The following is a 20,127-nucleotide window of genomic DNA, read 5'->3' on the forward strand; positions in this document are numbered from 1 at the left end:
ATTGAGAGCTTAGCTATCTCAAAAGCTATGGTTGAAGTTGAAACTCTTTCAAGTAAAATTGAAAGGTGGCATGTAAATTTTAAGGTGCTTTGGATTCAATTATAAAAAGTGTATTGCTACAACAAATACAATAATTCAATAAGAAATACCTACTTGAGAGGTGAGCATCATGCTGAAAATGAATATAATAAAACCATAAAATAAATTAATACACATTAATAATATTTAGACCCTTTTTGGAGTGATTTCAAATCATATTTTCCTTTGGTATACTGAAGTGGAAATTAGCACTCTACCTGAAAGTATGTAAACTGGGAATGGTAGAGGACTGGATAAATGTGAAGAGTAGTTCCAATAACCAGCAGCAGTTCAAATTTATGAAGAGATGAACTAATGTATCCAGTAAATCCCAGGCACCAGATCTTTAGGAGAGCTTCCAGATCAAAAAGGACTGTAAAGGCCACCTGTGGGAACAGAAAAGGACAAAAAGAGCCTAAGCAGAATTTCTTGGAATTACTGTTATGTCTCTAATCTTGTAGCATGAGAAATGTGCTTATGGGCATACTAACTTTCCCAAGAAAAAGACCTCACCTTCAGATCAAATCTCTGAGATGAGAAAAAAGAAATATCTGCAGTCTCGAAGACTGTGCTTTGCATTGCAGCAAGTGGTAAAGGTTGAGTAGTTGCAAGAGCGTGTTTTCCTTATTCCTGAAAACATTCAGGTCTAGCTGAGAACTGCAGAGCAGAAGAAAAATATCTTCTCCCCAGTTACCAATATCTTTCTTAAAACAAGACATATTGTAAGGGAAATTCCTTCTGGCCTATTGGCAAAGTGATTTCTTTGTCCTCCATACTTTCCTTTTTTGAATGTTGCTTGAGAGATTCTTGTCAAAAGCAAGATAAACAAAGAATGTAGAGCAAATACATATATAGCTAGTGCAAAACATTTTCTTGAATTAAATATTAATATGTAAACATTACAAGCCAATTTTAACCCCCTACACTCTTAAAAACATACAGTGTGGTATATCCATATATTTATTTATTTATTTATTAATGGGACTTATATCCCGCCCTATCTCCCGAAGGACTCAGGGCGGCTAACAACAATAACATATAATAAATACAGAAATTAAGATGTATTTAAATTAAGATGTATATGTGGCACTTGATATTAATACTGGACTTTAATATTGGAGAAGATTCCTAAGAATACCATGGACAGCTAAGAAAACAAATTGATAGATTATCCAACAAATCAATCCAAAGTTCCCCTATCAAGACACAAATGACCAAGCTCAAATTATCCTATTTTAGATAGATTATGCAAAAACCAGGAGAATCCTCTAATGTTGGAAAGAAGGAAAGAGAAGAGAAGGATAACCAGCAGCAAGGTGGATAGACTCAGTTACACTGGTGATGAATACATTGTTGAGAAATTTGAAAGGTTAGGGATAGATCATCGTGGGGAAACATCTATTTATGTGGTTATTAGAAGTAAAAAAACTTGATGGCAAATAATCAAATCAATGTCAATTAAAAAGCTTTATGGCTGCACATAAAGTTAAAAGGTGTAACTTGAAACAACCATGCTGGCCCCATCTTGTCCACCATCATTTAAATCAGTCTTTTCTTGGTCAAGGCATCTGTAATAATGTTGGTTTGTTTCATAGAACATAGAATATTAGAGTTGGAAGAGAGCTCAGAGGTCTTCTAGTCCAACCCTTTGCTTCAGCAGGAGACTCTGTATCATTTCAGACAAATGGTTGTTCAGTCTGTTTTTGAAAGCTTTCACTGATGGAGCTCTCACAACCTCTGAAGACAAGTTATTCCATTGGTTAATTGCTCTCAACGTTAGGAAATTTATCCTTAGTGAAGGTTGCTTCTTCTCCTTGGTTGGTTCTTTTCTTGTCTATTAGTGCTTTGGAGAATAGGTTGATCCCCTCTTCTTTGTAAGAGCCTCTCAAATATTGGAACAGGGCTCTCATGTCACCCCTAGTCCTCTTTTCATTAGATTAGACATGTCCAATTCCTGTAATTGTTCTTTGTTCGCTTTAGCCTCCAGCCTCCTGATCACTTTTGTTGCTCTTCACTATTTCTTCCATGGGAGGCTATGAAAGTGATTGTTCAATTTCAGAGAGGTTTCCTTGGAGTGGGCTAGGTACATAGTAGGGGATTTGCTCTTGGTTGTTGTTTTCTTCTAAATGTGACACATTTCCATTGTTCTTCTTCTTTAGGTTCATATATAGGATCATTTTTACAGAAGTTGTTTATACCCTATTGTGTTCAATTTGGGTATATCGGTTGTCTTCCTTAGGTTCATATTTGGGGTCATTTTTTAGAAACTGTTTGCTGTCAATCGTGTATAATTTTAGGGTAGTCTTCTTGCTTGTGTTGGGGTTTCTCACTTCATTCATTCACTATTCCATTATGAGAAGATTTAACAATTACTGAATTAAACATACAACTTATTCTTAGATTATGTATATCAGTTTATTAGCATTTTACTGTATATGCTCAGAGGAATTTTTTTAAAAGTATCAAATGTTTTGCAAACCATTTGGTTAAAAATATTTGATTTTTTTTGGTTTAAAAACTTGATTTTTTCCTCCCAAACAAGTATTATGGTGATTCAGGATTTAGTCATTTTCCATTTGGATTACTATAATGTATTCTACATGGGGTTTCTCTTCAAGAACAGTCAGAAAATGCAGCAGCATTTCACATGATGACTATATAACATCACTACTTTGCAAGCTGTGCTAGTTTCCAACAGGCTTGCTGGTCTATTTCAAAGTGCTGATGATCACTATAAACTCCTTCCTGGCATAAGACCAGACTACTTGTGGGACCAATTCTCCCATTGTTTTGGCTTGCTCCACTAGACCTAGTACAAGAGCATGCTCTGGGTTCTCTGTGCTAAACAATGCCATATTTTAGGACTCCACAGTTGTTCCTTCTCAGTGGCAGCACCTGCCCAATAGAAGAATAATCTCCCAGAGATTTGGATGGCTCCAACTGTGAGCTTTTCTCAAGACACTGAAGACCTGCCTGTCTTTGGATCAGGTGGGCGGATAGACTCTGCTCTTGTTAATGTGGTGTTTTTTTTGGTGAGTGGGGTTATTGTTTATCCAGGTGCTGAGTGTCATATGTTGTGGGCTTCTATATTTTTGTAAGCCACCTAAAATTATTGCCTTTTGAGTTAGACGGCTATAGAGATTTTGTTAAATAAATAAACTCTGAATGCAGTACAAGAGCTTTTTGCTATTTCTCAGTAATCGTGAAAGGCAGTAAGGCTTTGACATTGTACTAATCAGTGTACTAGCTCAGCATCTATTCTGTCACCCTGTACAAAACATTTATATTTCGTGGATAACTCTAACAGTACAAAGAATCTAGGACACTGGAACCCAAACTTTTTCAGGCCAATAGACAAATCAGAATTTTTTTTACACATTGTACAAGTTATTTCCCAAAATGGTTCCATTTTGGGCAGTTACAAAGCATCAATTTGCAAAAAGGTCTACAAATGAAATTGCTTTCTCCTGCCTTCTCTCTTCCCAGGATGCTGTTTTTCAATTTATGTCTGCACAGTTTGACTGGCATGTTTGCCTGATTAATTATATAGCTAGTATTAGTCTTACATCTATAATGTGATCTTATTACATTAACTGTAATAAAAGGATAATAGTGATAAACTTTTGATAAGAAATATGAAGAAATCAGTAAGAAAGGAAGACTCACCTCTGCAAGGTAGAACTCGTCATATTGGCTCTTGAAAGTTTCTCCCTTATAATAATTGCTAGCAGCAACAATGACATCCACTGCTACCATGCTCAGGATAAACATATGGAAAACGGAGGATCTCATCATTCTCTGCAGAGAGTTAAAATAAAGGTGTGCTGAGAAATGTTTATGATAGAACCTCTGACTGAAATTGTCAAGGCCTTCAAATAACTTCTTTAACAACATCAATGATAAGATGAAAGCAGTATTTAAACGTAAATGCCAGAGATTTGTATGGAAAAAAAGTTCTTCAGCATAATAAAACAGAGTCCAATATTAACTGCACTAATTTCCAATAATTATTTTAGCTTTGCTAATTACCTGGAGAAAAAAATGTTGCAATCATTGGCATACTTAGAGTAAATAAACTGTTAATGCAATCAGTCTGGACTTCTTTATATCAGGAGAAATCATTTATTGAAAGCAGGGTGTGATTGTTCCCTGCCTAAAGGATATTGGACAGCTGAGTAAATATGCTGTACCCCTAAAAGTAAATTTCAAATTATAAAAAGCTATGTTTAATCATTGGAATGCTTTTGGAAATAAATAAAGGCATATGCCGGGTGATCAGAATAAAAATTCACAGAAAGGAGGACATTTAAGCAGATAGTGCAGGTAAAGCAACACATGAATGTGTGGAAACCAAGATCTCAATTTTAAGCACAGCTAGAAAGAATGAGAGTATTGGATCTAAAACCATGTCCCTGAATAATTTCTCTATGAAATAAATGAGAAACAGTGCTTGGATTAGCAGAGAAAATATATCTACTGTCTTCCGGTATCAATATTAGATGTAGATGATAACAAATAGAAGCTTTTAAAAGCATTTGGTGACAAGAGTTAAAACAGTGGAATTTCTGATTTAAATCTTTATGTGATCACACATTTTTTGTAGGTACGTCAATGGCACTATTATCAATACCATTGTACTGAGCAGAATTAGCAAGAGAAGTTGGCTTGCACAAGTTCTGTTAAGAAGCATGACAGCAGGGGCTGCATCAGAGTCTATTAATTAGAAACTCATTAATTAAATAGCAGGTTCCATTTTTTAAATAGAAGGTTCCATTTTTTTAAAAAAATACTACAAAAAGTATTACAATTACCGGTAATAACAGAAATGTTGGATACAGAACAGTAAAGGAATTCATGGTTCCTAACATAATCATTTTTTGTGTACTGTGTACATGTTTCAAAACACAATGAAAAGGGAATGAGTGTAAATGCTGGTTGCACACACAACCAATATGATTGCAAATAAGAAAATGGCAACTTCTGGAAAATTCTAATTCAGTTTTGTTTGTGAGTATGGTGAAGTTCATGGCTTAGCATCATGAAAGCTGCATTAGATTTAGCACAGACTAATTTGCCTTCGTTTCTATGCATTTATTTCTAAAGCAAACAAAGCACAAAGTAGCATGGATAAATTTGGATAAGTTTGGATAAATCTGAAAAAAGTATTAGTGAGAATCTAAAAAATATATTTTAATATAGGTAGTCCTCGACATACAGGAGTTCATTTAGTGACCATTCAAAGTTACAACAGCATTGGAAAAAAATTACTTATGACCATTTTTCACACTTACAATCCCTACGGTATCTCCATAGACACATGATAAAAATTCAGATTATTGGCAACTGACTCATATTTATGACAACTGCAGTATCCTGGGGTTACACGATCACTTTTTGTGACTTCTGATAAGCAAAGTCAATGGAGAAGCCAGATTCACTTAACAACTGTGTTATTAACTTAATAACTGCAGTGATATCCTTAACTATAGCAAGAAAGATTGTAAAATGGGGCAAAACTCACTTAACAACTGTTTCACTTAGCAACAGAAATTTTGGGTTCAATTGTGGTCGTAAACTTTTTAATATTCTGATATGTTGTGTCAATTTTTTACTGTGTTATAATTGGATGCAGTGTTTGACTATTAGACATTAAGTAGATAAAAAATGCTAAAGGAAAAAATAATAAAAATTTTAGGGAGCATAACTTGTGTCTACATTGTTAATCCTTTCTATTATGTAATTAAATTTTATAAAATTATGAAATATATAGAATAATATATATAAAATTATCAAGTGCCATAAAAGCTATGAAAAATGGCAAAGCTTCAGGAAATGACTGTGTTACAGCTGAAACGTCGAAAGCTGATAGTCACAGTTTACCAAGATACTGGCAAAACTATACTTGAGATGCCTCTGTGAAGAAAAAATACCAGATGCATGGAAAAATGCTGAAGTGATTCTTATGCACAAGAAAGGGGCCCAAGATGATTTAAAGCAGTGGTTCCCAACCCATAGGCTGCAGCCCACTACCAGGCCACGGCCACTTGACCACCAGGCCAGTACACTTGCACATGCACGTGCACTCATGCTAGCGCCGTCCCGAGCATCCCGCCGGTGCTAGTACCACCCTGCCCCAAGCATCCCAGCAGCACTAGGGCCTCCCCAAGCATCCTGCTGGGACTAGCACCACCCCACCGAGTATCCCACTGGCACTAGTGCCTCCCTGAGCATCCTGCTGGGGCTAATGCTGTCCCACCCCAGAGCATCCCACTGGTCCTAGTGCCACCGGTAGCATCCCGCCAGTGTTAGCACCGCCCCATCTGCAGCACTGGTGCCTGCGCAGCCCCTTTTGCACATGCTCTTGTGTGGCCGTTTGCATGTGCGCATGCACTCGTGCGTGGCCCATTTGTGCACACATGCGTGGGGCTCATTTTTGCATGCGCAGGTGCATGGCCCATTTGGAGCCTTGGTGGAGCAGTGGGCTAATGCCTCCTTAAGTAACACCAGCTGCCTGCAATTAGTGCAGGTTCGCATCCCACCAGGCTCAAGGTTGACTCAGCCTTCCATCCTTCCGAGGTAAGTAAAATGAGGACCCAGATTGTTGGGGGCAATTAAGCTGACTTTGTAATAATGCCGCTTGGGGTGTGTGTGAAAGCCCTAATAAGCAGGCATATACATAGAATGAAGGCTACTGCTAAGCTTGTAAGCCGCCCTGAGTCTTCGGAGAAGGGCGGGATATAAATGGAATTAAAATAAAAAAAAATTTAAAAAAAATTGTGTGCGTGGACATAGCAGTGCCTGCCTCCCTTTCTGAGCCACCAAACCAAAAAGGTTGGAGACCTCCGATTAAAGAACTCTCACCCAATAAGCCTTCTTTCAGTCATTTACAAGGTTTTCACCAAGATAATAGCAAAAAGAATATTGAGAACATTACATGATGTACAGCCAAAGGAGCAGGCATGGTTCAGAAGTGGTTACAGGACAATGGATTACACCCAGGTTGTTTAGCAAGTCATCAAAAGGCACAATGAATACACCATGTCTCTGTGCATGGCTTTCATTGACTATAAAAAGGCATTTGACTCAGTGTTCCAGCAAGCAATAATCAATGCATCGCTCAACCAAGGCTTACATAAAATTGGTATAATCAATATATGAACAAATGGAGACAATTTGCCTTAATGATTTTAAAGTGGAAATCAACATAGAACTTGGTATACAACCAGGTGATACAATATCACCTATCCTTTTTTCAGCTTGTCTTGAAGAAGTATTTCGCAGACTAGACTGGGCAAAAGATGGAATAAAAAGCAATGGCACCTATTTAAATCACTTAAGATTTGCAGATGATGTTCTGTTTTCATAAGAGCCAGAAGAGTTACAAAGGCACATACAAGCTGCACAAAGCAGGAGAACCATTTGGCTTAAAAAATAAAGTTGAAAAAGAGCCAGGTTTCTTTAAATAAATTCACCAAAGAAAGATTTTTTTAAAAAATAGAACTAGACGTAGAAGACCACTACATGTACCTTGGTCAATGGATCTCAATGGAATGTGATACAAAAAAAGAAATTGAACTGCATGTTAAATGTGGTTGGGAGGCACTCGGCAAGCTAAGTGTAATTTTCAAGAGCAACTTCACCCAATGCCTGAAAAGTTTTCAATCAGTGTGTGCTACCATACAGTATGCCAGTGTGTGCTACCATACAGTATACAACACTAACCTCACAATTGATACAAAAGCTATGCATCACTTTCAGAATAAATATGGGACTAAAAAGTTCCATTTAGCCTATGAGTAAATTTTAGAGTATTATTATTAAGGTTCCCCCGCACATGCGTGCTAGTCGTTTCCGACTCTAGGGGCCGGTGCTCATCTCCGTTTCAAAGCCGAAGAGCCAGCGCTTGTCCGAGGACGTCTCCGTGGTCATGTGGCCGGCATGACTAGACGCCAAAGGCGCACGGAACGCTGTTACCTTCCCACCGTAGTGGTCCCTATTTTTCTACTTGCATTTTTATGTGCTTTCGAACTGCTAGGTTGGCAGAAGCTGGGACGAGTAACAGGCGCTCACTCTGTTACGCGGCACTCGGGTTTCGACCCGCCAAACTGCCGACCTTCTGATCGACAAGCTCAGCGTCCTAACCCACTGAGCCACCACGTCCCTTGTATTATTATTATTAATAGTTTATTATAGTGGAATTTGTATTAGTTTTAATTATATGATATTATTATTATTTTTAGTATTAGTATTGTTTAACAACTTGGATATTGTATTGTTTAATAATTAGGATATTAATTTGTTTATGTTTTTATTATTATTATGTTTACTTTTAATCTGTTTATATTTATGTTAAAGGGGAGTTAAGGCGCATTATGGACTTGGTTATTTATATAGTTGGTTAATGTTAGTTAGATTATGATTATTATATTTGTAACCCTGTACTCAGCTCTGGGAAGTGGGGGAGGGAGAGGGGGGTTAGGGGGGGTTGGTTTTGGGGTTTATATTGTAACTTTTATAAAACTTTTCAATTAAAAAAAAAGCTATGCATCACAGAGCCATGGAAAGATACATGCTTGGCATCACAAGACAAGATAGAAAGGCCTGCACATGGATTAGAAATCATCAAGAGAGTAAAAGAACTGAAATGGAAATGGGTTGGTCAAGAACTAATGGCAGGTGGACCAAGGCAGTCATAGAATGGATCCCGCTTGATAAAAAGCATCCACAAAAGAGACCTAAAGCAAGATGGATCAACGACATCAGCAATTATTGTGGGCCCAATTGGCAAAAAAAAAGCCCAGGACCACATTGGTTGGAAACACATGGAAGAGGCCTTCATCTAGCAGTGGATATAGACAATGGCTAGAACGATGATAGAATAATATTGTTTCAGTTCTGAAGTAATCTCTGGAATTTTCTGTCTCTTCATCTCCTTCAAAAATTTCTTTGTCAGCAATAACATGTTGTAGAAGAAAATGCCCAAAGGCTGTTAACCTGAATTTTCCTTCATTATGGATCTGGACGGATCCTTATGGATCTGGACAGACTCGAACACTGGGCACTATCTCACAAAATGAAATTCAATGGTGAAAAAAGTAAGGTTCTACATTTAGGCAGGAAAAATCAAATGCACATGTATAGTATAGGTGGTACCTTGCTCAATAGTAGTAACTGTGAGAGGGATCTCGGAGTCTTAGTAGACAATCACTTAAATATGAGCCAGCAGTGTGCTGCAGCTGCCAAAAAAGCCAACACAGTGCTAGGCTGCATTAACAGAGGGATAGAATCAAGATCAAGTGAAGTACTAATACCACTTTACAATGCTTTGGTAAGGCCACACCTGGAATACTGTATCCAGTTTTGGTCACCACGATGTAAAAAAGATGTCGAGACTCTAGAAAGGGTACAGAGAAGAGCAACAAAGATGATTGGGGGACTGGAGGCTAAAACACATAGGGAACGGTTGCTGGAATTGGGTATGTGTAGTTTAATGAAGAGAAGGGTGAGGGGTGACATGATAGCAGTGTTCCAATATCTCAGGGGCTACCACAAAGAAGAGGGAGCCAAGCTATTCTCCAAAGCACCTGAAAGCAGGACAAGAAGCAACGGATGGAAACTAGTCAAGGAGAGAAGCAACCTAGAACTAAGGAGAAACTTCCTGACAGTTAGAACAATTAACGAGTGGAACAACCTGCCTGCAGAAGTGGTGAATGCTCCAACACTGGAGGTTTTTAAGAAGAGACTGGACAGCCATTTGCCTGAAATGGTATAGGGTTTCCTGCCTGAGCAGGGGGTTGGACTAGATGACTTCCAAGGTCCCTTCCAACTTTATTATTATTATTATTATTATTATTATTATTATTATTATTATTATTATTATTATTATTATTATTATTATTATTATTATTATTATTATTATTATTACATTATAAACCAGGATTGTGCCTCTGGGATTGTAATAGAGCAAAAGTCCACATCTGCACTGCAGAGAAATAAAAGAGGAATACTGAGTGCACAGAGTGTTGGTGTTAGTGGAAGAGAGAAAGAAGTGTGGGATAGTAGGCGACAGCAGCAAGTTGAATGTGGAGGAAATGGAATGAAGAAAGAGATATGGACGCTATTACAGTTGAGAAGGGAATGGCAGTCTTCAAAGCTTCCAAAGCCTTAGCCAGCTGGCCACAAGTAATAATCTTCTAACCCTTCTATGAACTGAAAGGCCAAAGAAGTAACAAAAGTAAAAGGGAGCGATTATCAGGTGACTTCAGCTGCATCTACTGAAGTATAAGGGCTGGAAAGTGGAGGGTTATATAGAGCTAAGTGTAAAGTAAAAGAACATTAAGATCTGGGTAAAAGGAATAAATTCCCCAGTTCTTAATGGTGACAGCTAAGAAAAGAACTGTGGTCATTAAAAAAAGATGAGTTAAAAATACTGAGTAAAAGGGAAACCTGTACAGTTGTTAAGTACTGTTACTTTTTACTTATAACTGCAAGTGTCATTTGTTAGCTAAACCCAATGACATATCCCAGAAAGAACTGGCTATTAGCACTCTGGCAACTAAGTTTTAACTTCTACAGAGAGGTGAATAATATCAAGTTTGCTAAAGGAGCTGCTGTTTTTGTATGTCTTCAGGAGAAGAGGTTGAACAATCATCTTCACTATGCTTCAGAAAACAAAAAGAGGTACTGGATTAAACGATCCTGCTGGGAGCTTCTTTGGGGTATCAGTTGCTTATAATATTAAGAATTTTATAAGAACTAATGAATTACAGAGACTTTTCTGTGGGGGGAACATAGAGGTAAGATTAGTGTTAGGATAAATAATCCTGGTTCAAATATTTGCACTGCTTTTGGCAACTGAACCCCCTGTGGCCAAACCTCTAATATAATGCTAATCTTACATTTTTTTTTATACCTTTATCCATTACTTACACAACATACTGCAAACTTTAGGCAGTTTAGTACACTGCTTGAAACTGAAACAAAAAGACGGCATTAGATGAGGCAAGCAGAATTACACTGTTCTCTGATCCATTTTCCCAATCCACTATTCCAGAATATATACAGCTCAACTGATGAAAACAGTTCGGCACAAAAATGACGATGAGAGCGCTAAGAGTCAGTAGTGCTGAGAATGAAGACCAGTAGGAGATAAAACACCTAGAGAAAGTAACACATCGATAGCAACTTTATTTAAAGAACACAGCCTTTGGCTAACTTAAAGAGGCCATTGTCTTGGTCACTTCACCTTACACTTATCACATATCAATCATGCTGTGTATTCAATTGTATGTACCTTCTAATTTGCATAATTCCATCTAGAGGGCTTGGCATCCCCACCTCATTTTAGGCTTTTGCTTTGGCTACTTCCTGTGTGCTGTAATAAACAATGTGTGCTTCAGTGAAAGAGTGTATCTGACTCCCGTTATTGTAGAGAGAAAGTTAGCGGGGAAATTTTCCAACACATAATCAGCTGCCTCTTGCTTTCTAACCTCTCTGGTTTCTACTCATTCAGTGATTATCACTGTGACTCAGAATTTCCTCCTCTTCTTACTCTAGCAGAGTACAGGTGGTCCTCAACGTACAACCACAATCGAGTCCAAATTCATGTTGCTAAGTGAGACATTTGTTAAGTGAGTTTTGCCCCATTTTACAACCTTTCTAGTCACAGTTGTTAAGTGAATCACTGCAGTTGTTAAGTTAGTAACATGGCTGTTAAGCGAATCTAGCTTTCCCATTGATGTTGCTTGCCAGAAGGTCACAAAAGGGACCCAGGACGCTGCAACTGTCATAAATATGAATCAGTTGCCAAGCATCCAAATTTTGGGTCACATGACCACAGGGATGCTGCAACACTTATAAGAGTGAAAAATTGTCATAAGTCACTTTGTTCAGTGCCGTTGTAACTTTGAATGGTTACTAAGTGAACTGTGGTAGGACTACCTGTAGTTTAAGACAATGAATTCAATACATCTTTGCCATATTGGTCTTCAGACACAAGGGAAACGTTGTTCTGGAAAGTGACATAGATTCAGATCAAAATGTTGTTGCTCATACATACCATCACCACCACCACCAGCCCAACTACTACTCTTTTGAATGTTTGTACTGCCATATGGATGACTAATTCTCATTGTGTGACTGAGTCTCTGCAATGTCAGAAGCAGTGTAGGTAGTTTACAAATTTGCTTATGCATTTGTACCTGATAATTGTTTTCCTTCTGTGTTTCCTCACAGTAGTTGCCTAAGTTTGCATCTTTCCTCTATGCTCCCAACTGGATAATGGATCGAACTATTGCTCAATCCTATGTTACTCAAGAGTAGGTATTTGAATATAGTTTGAAAATCGATAGTTTGAGAATCAATAGTTTACATTCGCATTAGACAACATGAATCTTTGGCCTGGCAAGACAGTTTCCCAAATTTTGTCATTTTAGCAACTTAAAAAATGCTTAATTACTCTAACATTTGGTAAAAATCAGAAATTTTTTTCCATATAAAACAGAGGATACTTTGAGATAATCAAATGCAACAACAGTAGCAAGAAAATGATTAATTTGTATCAGAAGATTCTGTAAAGCGAGATTCACAGTCTATCTCAAGCAGAACAGCTGCTGTGCAAATAAATAAGGAGAAGATGATAGATATTCTGATCTCCATATCACGGATAAAATCTAAAATAAACAGAAGACAGATCTCTTGCTAATTGTAGTCCTTGACTTATAACCACAACTGAGCGTAGCATTTCTGTTGCTAAGTGAAACATTTGTTAAATGAATTTTGCCCCATTTTACGACCTTTCTTGCCACACATATTAAGTGAATCACTGCAGTTGTTAAACTAGTAACACTGTTATGTGAATCTGGCTTCCCCATTGACTTTGCTTGTCAGAGAGTTGCAAAAGGGGATCACATGACCACGGGAAACTGCAACTCTCATAAGTATGAGTCAGTTGACAAGCATCTGAATTTTGATCATGTGACCATGGGGATGGTGCAACAGTCATAAGTGTGAAAAATGGTCATAAGTCACTTTTTCAATGCAGTTATATCTTTGAACGGTCACTAAATGAACTGTTGTAAGTCAAGGATTACCTATATAGAATAACAGGAGACTTCCTCTCAAGATGGCTGCTGCACGATAAGGATTTGTTTTTTCCTCTTACCAATGAGCTGCAGATTTTACTGCTAAAGCTGCTTCTTTGGCAATGTTGCTTCCAGGTTTTGAATGGGAGCACTTAGGAGTGACCCAAGATGACTTCTGGATGACTGTGGACCCAGTGGGGGAGGGGGTCTTGCAAATTCCAATTCCCTTTGGAAAAGTCACTGGGTATATCCACTTTCCTGTCAAGCAGTTTTGTTTTTTAAGCACGTCTGAGTATTAATGTTCACTTTTTGAATTTATTGCTCTATTTTGCTTTTTGCTTTAAAAGCTGACTAGAAGTTGAACGGGAAAGGAAGGAGAAATACTTCAGAATAAATCCTGTCCTGATCCTAGCATAAAATAAATGAATACATTCCTTTAATATTTTGAATCACTTTCACAGTAAGAGATGTTATGCTTAATGCTATTTAGATTGAATTGAATGAGCTAATGCTATGATAAAATTGTCATGGAATGAGGTCTAAATCTATGTCACTGTAGCATTATAAAATATAATTCCATGGAGTAATGCTAGAGAAAGATAGTTATTTGGATACAGTTGACCTATCCACAAAATCCATAATCCGTGATTTACTGCAATATTGTATTTCAGTTCTGTAGGCTGTCATCAGCATTCTGATTGGAAAGGGACTGAATATAGCTAAAGTCAGTACTTTTTTGTGTAAAAAAAAGGTGCCAGAACTCACATACGTCATACAACCTGCCTTGCCTACCCTACAAAGTTCCATCCAAAAAAGGTGCCAGAACTCTGTTCTGGACATTCTATGACAAAAAAAGCCCTGCCTATAGTAAGCTACTATTTTCTCTTCTGAGAAGGCAACTGTCTGTGACAATTCCTTCACTAATTCATTGTCCCCTTGATAGCAATTATTACATTATTCATTAAAGCACATTAGTCAATTACCAAGAAACTGCAGTGATAGGAAGAATGGATGGATTTATTTTACTGTAATCTCTCAAGTATTTCTTGCTTATGATCATCAAAAAAGGCAGCTGAATGACCAGGAAGCAACTACCAGTGTAACAGAAGGAAGCAGGAAATTTTGGCTTCAGGCTATTAACTGGTTGGTTTAAGTAACAAGGGCAACTGCCCATCAGATTATCAAGGAAGCCAGGGAAGAATTGTTCTCATCTTCCTTGGCTTTCTGAGTGCTGCAGTTAGGAAGACAAGAACAGGAACAATTTCTACCAGCCAACTAAAAATACCACAGGAACTCCTAAAATATCTAAAACCTTAGTAGGGCATTGCTGTCAAACAGATTTGGAAGAAAAGTAAAAGTTTTAGAAATTCAAATTTTGTTAATCAAAAGTTCAAAACTGGTACAAATAATATTAACTGTGAATTGTAAAACAAATATTTAGAAGCTAAATGTATTCTCCATTTAATACTAAATGCCTGTGTGTTGTTCTCTTTAGGAAATGCTGTTTCCAGCAAACTTTTAAAATTACTCTTATATTTTAGAAAAGGTGAAGGCGGCTCATAGATCCTCACAGAATTCAAAGAAAGCAGGACATGTTGTAGTATGGAGGCTAGAAATGGCAGATCAGAAGACAATGATTTCATCATTATACTTATCTTTCCATTATAGTAATTCTGATTTCTGTTCCGCAGTTCCTTTGGATCTGAATATAACACAATAGCAGAGTTGGAAGGGGCATTGGAGGTGATCTAGTCCAATCCCTTGCATAAGCAGGAGACCCTATATCATTCTGGACAAATGGCTGTCCGTTCTCTTTTTTTAAATCTCCAATAATGGAGCACCTACAACTTCTGAAGGCAAGCTGTTTCACTGATTTATTGTTCTCACTGTCAGGAAATTTCTCCTTAGTTTTGGGTTGAATTTCATTTTGTTAGATAGTACTCAGTGTTCAAGTCTGTCAAGATCCTTCTGGATTTTTAGCCCATCTTCTGAGGTGTTGGCTATTCCTGCCAGCTTGGTGTCATCTGCAAATTTGATGAATTCCCCTTCTATTCCCTCATCTAAAATGTTTATGAAAATATGGAAGAGTATTGGGCCTAAGACAGAATCTTGGGGTACCCCACTGCTTACCTCCATCCATGTAGATGTAGTTCCATTAATGACTACATGTTGAATATGATAGTCAGCCAGTCACAAACCCACCTGATGGTGGTGCTGTCTATCCCACATTTTGCTAACTTACTAAGAAGTAGGTTGTAGTCTACTTTGTCAAATGCGTTACTGAAAGCCAAGTATATTATATCCAGAGCATTTCTCTGGCCCACTAGTTTAGTCACTTTGTCTAAAGATTTGTTTGGCATGATCTGTTTTTGGCAAATCCATGGTTATAACTTTGCTTGTTTCTAGATGTTCACAGATCTGTTGCTTGATTAGCTTTTCCAGGATCTTCGCAAGTATTGATGTCAGGCTGATTGGTCTGTATACATTTTCCCCCTTTTTTGAAGATGGGAATCAGATCAGCTCTTCTCCAGTAGTCTGGTAGTTCCTTGGTGCTCCAGGATCTTTGAAAGATATGGTTGCGAGATCACATCTGCCAGCTCCCTCCGAATTCCAGGATGTAATCCATCAGGTCCTGGTGATTTAACTTGTCAGGGGTGGACAGATGTTCTCTTAGTTGAGGATTAGAAGGTAATCATTTGTGTATTAATGAGCTGGGGCGGAAGAAAGAGGAATTGCCGTCTATAGAAGAGTGGACTTTAAAGGTTTCCGACCTGGCAGAGATGGCGAAGATTTCGGCCTATTTGAAAGATCACTCGCAAGAACGCTATATTATGGAATGGAGAAAATGGATTGAGTTTATCCAGAATAAGTATAGGGTTAAGAAGTTTTATGTAGCATTTGAATAAGTCTTCTTTCTTTTTTCTTCTTTTTTTTCTTCTTTTAGTTTTTTTTATATATATATTTAATATTACTAAGGTTTGTTTTATCCTATATAAGCTAGAGAGTGATGGATTTTAGAGCTTATAGTTGTTAGTATATGATTGTTTATGATTGGTTTTTTTATATATACCTTGTATTTAGCTCTGGGAAGTCGGGGGGGGAGGGGGGGAGGGGGGAGAGGTAGGGGGGGAGGGTGAAGGGAGGGGGAGGGGGGGTTTTAAAGAAAAATTGTATGTTAAAACTTTTCAATAAAAAAAAAATGAGCTGGGGCCAGAAATGTTTAATTGCTTATAAACAAATATTTATCCAATTATTTTATTGTTTGGCTCTTCACAATCTGGACAGGAATGATATGTCATACAAAAAATATGATTAGTCTTCACCTAGCAGATGACTTTATTTGCTGGCACAATTAATCACAAATGTCACTGAGTAAATCTGTAGAATGGATTTATTTCCTTGATTTCTGAGAAGTTGCAGATGATGAAACACTTAAGCAGAAATAGAAATATGGCCTTTACCTAAGGAACCTAGATTTTTTTAAAAATTTAGATAGATACCACTCAATTTTAAAACTTCTGTTCCTGGCACAAATATTACCGGGAGCAGAGCAGTTTATTTCCCTTGGTATAAATGTATCTAATAAAGTTAACTTCAAAGCATTTTTAAAACTATATTAACCAAAATATATTTCATGCTATAGATTAACATTCTTTGATGAGAAAGCTTTGTTTTGCATTTTTCCACAAAAATCTTAATTACAAATTCCAATTAGAAGTTTAATCCTGTGGGAGAATTTTCAGGAGTATTGTATGATATAGTAATTTGCAGTTACTAAATAAATGCTGTTCTTAACATTTGAAATATCTTTATTTATTTTTTAATCTCACCAAAGATGCTTTTTCCCCCCTAATAAATGTCAGAAGTAGCAAAATTATCTCATACTCAGCATCAACAAAAACTTATGGCACTTTAAAGACTAACACATTTATTGTTAATTATTAGGGTGCCACATTGGTAGCAAATTGTCTCTGAAAAAGAACTGAATCTAGACAAGGTCTAACTTGCTTTGGAAGCAAGATTAGCTAAACAGAACCAAAGCAAATAGAAATTGTTTCAAGCCCAGAGCCTAGGATAGGCTTGGTAAGAAAGAAAGTAGCCTATTACTCATTTAAACAGAATGTTAGGTATACAAATAACCAAGCATGAATTTCTGCAGTTCTATTTTGTTATTGAACAGCCAGAAGCTGGCCAGGGATTCTACACTGGATGACATTTGAAGTGACTCTGTTGATGTAATTCTTAGGTGCCTAAGGAAAAATTATTATTATAGTTTGTGGTACAATCACATGTTCAGACTGGATTTGGTATTTTTATCTGTCTATAGTGTCTTTCCCAAGGACCTGGGATAGATAGTTGTTGATGTTTGCTAGCGTTAAAGGTATTGTTGCAGAATATAAGCTGTTCCGAATAAAGATATCTTTTGAAATTGACTGATGGTGATTTTGTCAATTCCAATGGTGTTGTTATTATTTTAATTATTTGTATCTGACCTTTATTATTTTCACAAATAACTCAGGCAGTGAAACTATCTACCACACCTTCCTCCTCCTATTTTCCTCACAGCAGCTACCCTGTGAGGTGGGTTGGGCTGAGAGAGTGTGAGTGGCCCAAAATGACCCACCCAGCTTTCACGGCTAAGGAGGAACTTCAACTCATGGTCTCCTACTTTTTACCCTGGTACTTTAACCACTAGACCAAATTTATCTTTGTTTACTCCTTGGTGATATCACCTGCCAAAGGTCTTCCAACATTAGTCTTTGACTGTACTGCTGTAAGTCTTATTTTATGAGCAATTATAACTACCTGGACATAACAAGATGATTTTGTACATTTCTCAATCCAACTGCCTTATTCATGAAACAGATGCAGACCAACTGGTAGAGATGGAGTTACTGCATAATGGTAGAAATAGCGTTCAATCAGTAAGTTCCCTTTAAGCAAAATAATCAGGACCTGAATAGTATACAGGTGTGTGTGTGTGTGTGTGTGTGTGTGTGTGTGTGTGTGTGTGTATACATACACACACACACACACACACACACACATATATATATATATATATATACACACACACACACACATACACACACAGAGTATACACACACACACTTACATATGTGTGTGTGTTTTATATACATTTATATACATATACATTTATATACATTTTTCTCTTTTCTCTTCCTTCACACACCTCAGTAGACTGGCTCAGCTGTGTGTACTCCAACCATGCTCCATCAAATTCTGCACTCTGTTACTGCTTAGAGACCTAGGTGTGAATTCGGTGGACCTGTTTGGTAACCATAGATGACTGATTCTTAAGAGAGACTATTTTATATCTTGGGAGAAAAAAAATCTAAATCCTCAGAGTGAAGAAAATATAGAGAAAAAGAGAGAAATGCACACATAGAGAAAACTGATTCCCCCCCCCCCGCCACTTGCAAATAAGGAAAGGGAACTGCTAGCTAGAGAGTGGCTGAATGTGCATCTAAATTTTAGCATGGAAGTTTCTGGAAAGTAGAAAAACTGGGAGAAAATATTTTCCCAATAATTCAAGGATTTTTGTGATTGAAACTCAGATTGTCCTCACTCCACCTCCTTTTTAGTTTCAAGTAGCAATTCTGATCCGTAATTTGAGGTTGCTATGGTGTCACTTTAAATAACTCATTCTTTTCTATAGAAAATTCTTAGCATTGTCTTGAAATAAAAACAGGCCCACATATAAAAGGTTATTATTTCAAAGAAATCAAGGCAATTTAGCTGCCTCTTCCAAGGTGGGATTTGAAGCAATAAAGCATGTAGGGGGAGGGGTGGTTCTGAAGAAGGGAGACCTAATGATTCCCCAAATCAGACAATTTTACAGAATGCAGTTTATACAAACTTAAAGTAATCAAAATCACTTATTCAGCTGCAAATAAATGGAAGGATTACTTACACTGCTAGGGTGGCGGAAGCTCACTGCAGGGAAATAATTCTTTTTTCCAATCATTAAAAACTTCAGAGCTCATATAATATACACGTTTTAAAAGGATAATACATTAAAGCATTTCGACATATACGCATATAATTCGCTCTGGGCAGTACAAAAGACTGAAAGTCTAGGGTGTTTTCCTCCTACCTTTTGAGTTAGTGAATATTTGGCAGTTTGCTTGGTGATCCAATTATCTTTACATAAAGGTCTTATCTATTCTGAGAACTACTGGTTGCTGCCTTGTCAAATTTAGCTTTTACATTTTAGAGTTGTAAAAAAATCATGTAACTCACAAATATGGAAGGATGAGGAGAATTTATGATGTACTAAATAATTTTTCTGAAAAACCTGGGAACAAAAAAGAATCTTCACATCTTCTTAATGCAGGCGATTATTACATGTTTTTAAAAGTATAGCCATTACTATGAGAATTAAGCAGACACGTTCAGAGAAAGCAAAAACAGCCAAGGGGCATGAAAGCATTTATGCAGTGAATTGTGCTTTGCCTTGGGCACTTGATAAGCGGAGAATATAGTTTATAGTTTTAATAAATAAATAAAGCTTATTTATTCATGGGGTTAGCTGCTCAGAGCTGGTGGCCTGGAGTGGACTCTAAGCCCTGTAAAAATACACAGATACATAATGCAGACTAATTGGAATAAGCATTCTTAATTTTAGAATTCTTTTCAACCCTGCGATAATATGCTGGTAGTTTTAAACTATTTTTAAGTCATGCTGGATTTTAAGAGAACTCAGCGGCACCATTAGAATTAAGTGTTAATTTCATCTACAAAACTTGATCTGTAGGTTAACTATGTCCAATATTTCAAACCTCATCAAGCTGAAAACAGGCATTTCAATCATACTGTAGAGACCCCTTGACTTTTAGTACAATTATAGCAATCAAGGTGTGCTGTTGACAAAATTGGTTGCATTTGTTAGACACAATGGAAGATGGGTTTGGATAAAATGGAAAGTTGAGGAGGTACACAAAGA

At 37.2% G+C, this 20,127-nt stretch overlaps 1 protein-coding gene across 3 annotated transcripts in view; it reads right to left on the reverse strand.

Moving 5' to 3' along the window:
* The window catches only part of NALCN (sodium leak channel, non-selective), a gene marked incomplete at both ends in the record, with an annotated part of 234,296 nt that overhangs the window by 68,724 nt on the left and 145,445 nt on the right, over positions 1–20,127 (reverse strand). For all 3 annotated transcript variants that reach the window (XM_081326644.1, XM_081326643.1, XM_081326642.1), the window contains 2 exons: positions 297–464; positions 3,745–3,876. In XM_081326644.1, the coding sequence (XP_081182770.1) occupies positions 297–464; positions 3,745–3,876 (300 nt within the window). The remainder of the gene's footprint in view (positions 1–296; positions 465–3,744; positions 3,877–20,127) is intronic.

The sequence above is a fragment of the Vipera berus genome (assembly GCF_964194415.1).
Source record: "Vipera berus genome assembly, chromosome: 4".
Classification (NCBI taxonomy): domain Eukaryota; kingdom Metazoa; phylum Chordata; class Lepidosauria; order Squamata; family Viperidae; genus Vipera; species Vipera berus.